This window comes from Eulemur rufifrons, chromosome 18 (genome assembly GCF_041146395.1).
Source record: "Eulemur rufifrons isolate Redbay chromosome 18, OSU_ERuf_1, whole genome shotgun sequence".
Taxonomy (NCBI): Eukaryota; Metazoa; Chordata; class Mammalia; order Primates; family Lemuridae; genus Eulemur; species Eulemur rufifrons.
The window spans coordinates 48,455,340-48,461,487 of record NC_091000.1 but is presented as its reverse complement, the minus strand read 5'-3'; the positions used below and the strand labels follow the sequence as shown (position 1 = coordinate 48,461,487).

Genomic DNA, 6,148 nt, shown 5'->3' with positions numbered 1-6,148 from the left:
GCGGGGGGAAAAAGGAAAAAGGCAAAAGACGCCTACGAAGACGTCTATGAGGAAAGAGAGACAGAGCCACCCTTCTTTTATAGCGTCAGACCGCCAACTATTGGGCCCCAAAATATTCAAAAGTACCCGCGCTCTTCTCAGATTGGTCCATCTCTGCGCCTGGCTGCGGATTGAGAGGTTTTAAGATTGGTGAATGAATCCGAGGTCCTGCCCTTCACTTGAAGCTACTCTGATGTCATTTTATTAACCCTTTCGCTGCTATATCCCCAGTGGACAAAAATCCTGTACTTCAAGCTTCTGTCTTAAAATTTGAAACAAGGTGACCACAGAAAACAATGCGGAAAACTCCAATAAATTCTGGTGGAAAACGAAAAAAAAGCAAAAACAAAAACCAGATACCTTGGGGGGGGGGGGATTTAGTAAATTCGCATAGGTGCTGCATTTAAACTGATTTTCTGGGGTGTGGCATGACTATCATAGGCAATTAGGAAAATGCTCCTGATTTTGGAATATACATGCTGAAGGCGTTAGGTGTGATGTGTCAAGGTGTATGCAACATACTCTTCATTGCTACAGCAAGTGTATAGACTTATTGAGCCTAGGTGAGTATGTGGGTATTCCTTAACAACCTAGGTGGAGTGTTACATGGGTGTTCCTTAGCAATTTCAGCACATACTTCCTGAAATCCAATGCGTTTCACTGCTGTACTTCCTTCTCTCCAAAATGTAAAGCTGCTTTTCCTCTGCAAAACTTACCAAGTCATCCCACGAAGAGTATGTTTTACGTGTATGACTTTTTCTCACACATACCCAAAGTCTCTGCAAAGGTTTTTAATGGGACGATATTTATACAGGGCAATTTGCTAGGAGTGTCAGCAAGCACCTCATTTTGCCTCAAAATCTTTTATAGAGATGGCATAATTCCAAGCATGACAGCTCATTTAACGGCAGTGGTGGGTGGCTCTGAAAAGAGCCTTTGTTATTCGGCTGATTTTTCGTTCTCACGGAAAATGGAAAGGCCAATGCAAGTAATCAACACTTTACTTTCCCTTGGCCTTATGATGGCTCTCAGTCTTCTTCGGCAGCAGCACAGCCTGAATGTTAGGCAGGACGCCGCCCTGCGCGATTGTCACACGGCCCAGAAGCTTGTTCAACTCCTCATCATTACGGATGGCTAGCTGTAAGTGGCGTGGAATGATACGTGTCTTCTTGTTGTCTCGAGCCGCGTTGCCCGCCAGCTCCAGGATCTCGGCGGTCAGATACTCCAGCACCGCCGCCAGGTACACCGGAGCACCGGCCCCCACTCGTTCAGAGTAGTTGCCTTTGCGGAGCAGGCGGTGCACACGGCCCACGGGGAACTGCAAACCGGCTCGAGAGGACCGAGTCTTGGCCTTGGCTCGAGTTTTGCCGCCCTGTTTACCGCGACCTGACATTACTGCTACAGCAATTAAAAAAAGAAAAATCCTCCACGACGAAATACAGTTAGAACACATTGGAAATGAAAGCAAGAAATATTTATACTGACTGGAGGTAGGCTGTGGGGAATTCTCTCATTGGCTAACGTAAAGTACCCAATAGGAAATCAGATTTTGCATCCTTCATTTGCATATGGTCCTTCCCTCTGGTGTAGGGTTCACTTTTGAACCAAGCACCAATCCGGCTTCATGAACCTTTAACTTGGAAATTAATAATTGAATCAGTTTGTTTTTCTCAAAATACCATTTTTAAACACGGAGTGGGGGTGTGCTGACTTTTGGCCACTGGTCCTTTTCTGGGATTGTGCCTCATGGTTATGGAAAGAAAAGGACTTGAAACAATTTCTAAATAGATAACATTTAAGAAGTACATACTTATGTGCCAGGCCTTATTTTAACTCTAAACCTCTCAATAGAAAATAGGGAGAAAGGGAACAAATGATTCTTTATTGTGGCCTAATTCTTCTTAAACTAGCTGAACAATGAAAACAGGAAAAGGGTTGGATGACCAGCCCCCGACTTTTCACTTGTATCTTATGTGTAAGGCTTTCTTTCAGATCACCTTGAAAGCATGTAGAGTGAGTACTGTCCTCATTTTAGAGATTGGAAAACTGATAGACCCTGAACAACTATTAACTGTGCCCAAGATAACATTGAGTTAGTGAGACCAAGGACTCTCACTTCCTTGCCTGGAAACACCTTTCTCATTGATGAGAGCCATTCCCAACACTCCACCCCTTGCTTTTTCCCATTTGAGTACAACACACAGGATTTTAGTTATTTCCCAAAACTCCACATCATCCTGTATTGTACCTATTTTGCATATAGAACTGATAACTGTAGGGGAGGGAAGACTTTCCCTCTATCTTCTTTGGGTTGGATAACTGAGTCTATAATATAAACTGAGAGCATGCTGATGAACCAGGAGAAAAGATATATGAATTTATTACATGCATGGGGTCATTGCAGGAAAGAAAAGTGAATGCTCAAAAACCCAGTGAAATCTAGAAGCTTATATACTCTCTTCATAGGGGAAAGGGGAGGGGGACTTAGGCATATTAGGGGAGAATATATGATTTGGGGGAAAGATGAGTAGCCCTTACAAAAAATAGGTGATAGCCTGTGACAAAGTGTCTGGTGTGGTATTGATCTTTATCTCCTCTCTTGTGATACAGTTAATCTTCTCTGGTTTATGGGATTTCCCCTGGTTGATGAGGTTCCCCTGGGGAGCGAATTCATGACAACTGAGTTCCTTTTGGAGGATCTGTCTTTAGTTAAATAAGGGGAGTTCAGAGAAATACCCTACCTTTACTGTTCCCAGGGTGCCCTCAGTTCAAAGTAATGAGCACACCAAAGTGGCATATTTTGTTTTGGGGTAGCATTTCCTGAATTCTTTTGTAACATTGAAGCACATACCATAGACTCTTTTAGGAAATGCAAGAACAAACACTCGATGACATAGAAATACTCAAAATGAGATTATGTATTGTGAGTCATTGACTGGTCTTAAGCTCCCATGTCAAGGAACATAAAATCAAGAGAGATTGCCTAGAGAAATCTTGCTTTTATAGTCCATGTGACAGAAGCAGATGGGGTCCAGGTGGAGCTAGATAATTATTTCAGGAATTTCTTAGGGCTCAAGCCCAAAGGTCTACTTATACCAAAACAGGATGGTATAAGGAATAAGAAAGGTGCTACAAAATCTGCTCCTAAGCTAACACTGTCAGAGAATATGGTTTGATTCAGGGAATCTGACAGGAGAGTAAAGGTGCTCATTTTCTGTTTTTTTGTGGGTTTGTTTGTTTTTTTTTTTTTTGCCTTCTCTAAAGTCTTCTGACTCCTGCAACCTTTTATCTTCAGAATATTCAACCTCCTTTTAAAAAATAATTATCTTCACCATCAAGAACAGCAATAAACATCAATAACCACTAGCTAATGAAAAGTTGAAATTTGCAAGACCTGTGATGGAGATATAAAAGAGGTATCTCAGACACTGCCCCAATGAGTATTATACTCTGCGAAGAGAGGACTTACATATATGAAGATTAAATAGCAGTGCATATTCTGCCTCCAAAATAAAGGTTTTAAGCAATAAATAATATAAAAGCACATGAAGGAGAAGATTGATTACTGTAAATTAGAAGGATCAAGAGAGTTCCTGAGGGAGATGTGCATCCAGGATTTATTTATTCAGCATATATTTACTGAAAATCTGCTAGGTGTCAGAGAGTATTTTAGGTGCAAGGAACATAGCAGTGAACAAAGCAGACAACGACCTGTGTCCTCAGGGTGCTACTTTTTTGTTGGGAGAGGTGCACAGTAAGGTAAATATATAGTAAAAATGCAGAGGTAAGTGATGAGTACTATGGAGAAAAATAAAGTAAAGAAAGGGGATAAGAGACACAATGGGGATGTGGAGGGAAAGTGTCACCGGGAGGGTGTCATTTGAGTTCAGACCTGAGGGAGACTAAGAAGCCAGCCAAGTAGGAAGAATAAATACCTCAATACAATGCCAGATGTATTTATTAAAAGTCAGGAAAATGTCAGGAGCCAAAAGTCAGAAGGTACAGCTGTTCTAATTTCCTGAACAAATTGTAGGCCATTTTGGATGGAGCAGTGGATATATACAGGACTAGATAAAACAGAAGCCAAGACTAAGGGCTGCTTGAAAAACCGAGCTAGAAGCTGGATTACATGCAGTCAAAACATCAGTAATCTATACTCCAATGAGTTACAGATGAGAAAAAAATCTTCACTCAATCAAGTCACCTTGAGTCAAGCAAATCAACATGTACTTGGCATCTGCTATTAGTAAAACAACTTCATGAAATCCTGTCAGGAAGTGCCTAAAAATCATTAAATTCTAGGAACTTGCCTTTGAATAATGTGTAGAAGACAGATATTGGGGAGGGAAATATTGGAGTTTATTTATTCCGTATAAATATGAGAGGAAAAGTAGTTGTTCCCTAGTAACAACTCCAGTTCCAGAACAGTGAAAGTAAGACAATTGGAAACCCACTAATTTGCATAAACAATGAAAGAAATATCTGTTCTTTGCTTAATAGAAGTCATAACAGTATAATGTGACTTGAACACACTTGTAGAAAAACTGGCCAGCATCAAGGTTATTGTAATTCAGGGGAGGAAAAAATTTTTCTCTATCCATCTCAGGTTCTTAGGGCCCTGTTATAAAAAACATATTAACAATAGAAAAACATACTAATTTATTTAATATGGGTTTTATGTGACATGGAAGCCGTCATAAGGAAATGAAGACCCAGAGAAGCAATTTGAACTGAATACATATGTTAAGTTGGAAAGAGTAGTAAACTGAAAATGTGGTAAGACAAAGAGGCTTGGGGCTGGGGCCATTAATCGTGGAGAAGTGACTAGGAAGATAAAAGATAGTTTAACAAGGTTTGTTTGTATAGATTTCCCTTAGCCCTGATTTCCCATGCTGGGATAACAATGTCTTCCTTTCCCCAGGTGCAAAGGGGGCGTCTTTTACACAGGAGTTTTATCTCCCACTTTTAGGAAGGTCAGAGTACTCTTCTTATATCTGCTCCTTTTCAAGTGCCTTTAGCTCAAAACAATTAATATGGCAGAGTGACATATTTTGGGGTAGCATTTTCTGAACTTCTTTAAGTCAAGAAAGGATTGCTAAGAGACAATTCAGGTGGCACAATGCACCTAGCCACTCCCTGAAAGTCAGTAAGGTGGAAGTAAGGAAGTAAGGAAGGAGGTGTGAAAATCTAGCTTGGAAAGGAAATAGAGAGGAACACAGGACTCCAGAGGTGGTTGTACAGCCCTCCCTGAGATAGGTAAAGGGTAAAAACCAGGATGAACAAAGAAAGGAAGAGATTCTGTTACAGCAAGTGTTACAGCAGGTGGTCCCGAGGACAAACTGAGAGGCACACGGAGAGTCGGAGAATCAAAGTTTATTCACAGGCGGGCTCAGAGGGGTCTCACCACCAAATTCTGAGCCCCGTCTACCCAATTTTTCCCACTTTTATTAAGTTGGGGTGGTCTGAGGGGTGGGATCTCAGGTGGCTAAGGTAATAGGTTAGTATTATGCTGATGCAGGTTTTCTGGGAGGGGTTGGGGTCTCAGGTGGCTGATGCGCCAAGTAGTAGATGGGAGTTTTCCTTATCAATTCTACTTCTGTACAATTGCATATTTCCAAGCACATGGGTTTTTGATCTTGGAACACAACTCTCCAAAACAGTGGCAACTAGCTACATGTTGCTACTCAGAACTTGAAGCAGGGTCCATTCAGATTGAGATATTCTGTTAGTATGAAATAGACTTAGTGTGAAAACAGAATGTGAAATATCTCAATAAGAATCATTCATACGGATTACATGTTGTAATAATATTTTGACTATGAGAGTTAAATAAAGTATACTATTGAAGCTTTTAAAAAAACTCAATTATGTATATAACTTGCAGTATATTTCTGTTGGATAGTGGAAACTCCAATAATGTTCTAAATGTGATATGTGTGTGTATGGAGTGGGAGGGGTCTGTTATATAAGATGATCATGACATAGTCTCTTAATCCATTTTGTGCTGCTATAACAGAATACCACAGACTGGGTAATGTATAAAGAAATTTTTTTCTTACAGTTCTGGAGGCGAGGAAGTCCAAGAGCATTACAGCAGTATCTGGTAAGA

At 40.7% G+C, this 6,148-nt stretch overlaps 1 protein-coding gene across 1 annotated transcript; it reads right to left on the bottom strand.

Moving 5' to 3' along the window:
- Window positions 1-1,039: 1,039 nt before the first annotated feature.
- Window positions 1,040-1,432, bottom strand: LOC138398872 (histone H2A type 1-B-like). Its single transcript, XM_069493322.1, has one exon. The coding sequence runs from the start codon at window positions 1,430-1,432 to the stop codon at window positions 1,040-1,042; it is 393 nt and encodes a 130-aa protein (XP_069349423.1).
- Between the last annotated feature and the right edge of the window lie 4,716 nt (window positions 1,433-6,148).

What these genes read in the sequence shown, in the direction of transcription:
- LOC138398872 (XM_069493322.1), bottom strand. Translation starts at nt 1,432, where the DNA reads ATGTCAGGTCGCGGTAAACAGGGCGGCAAAACTCGAGCCAAGGCCAAG.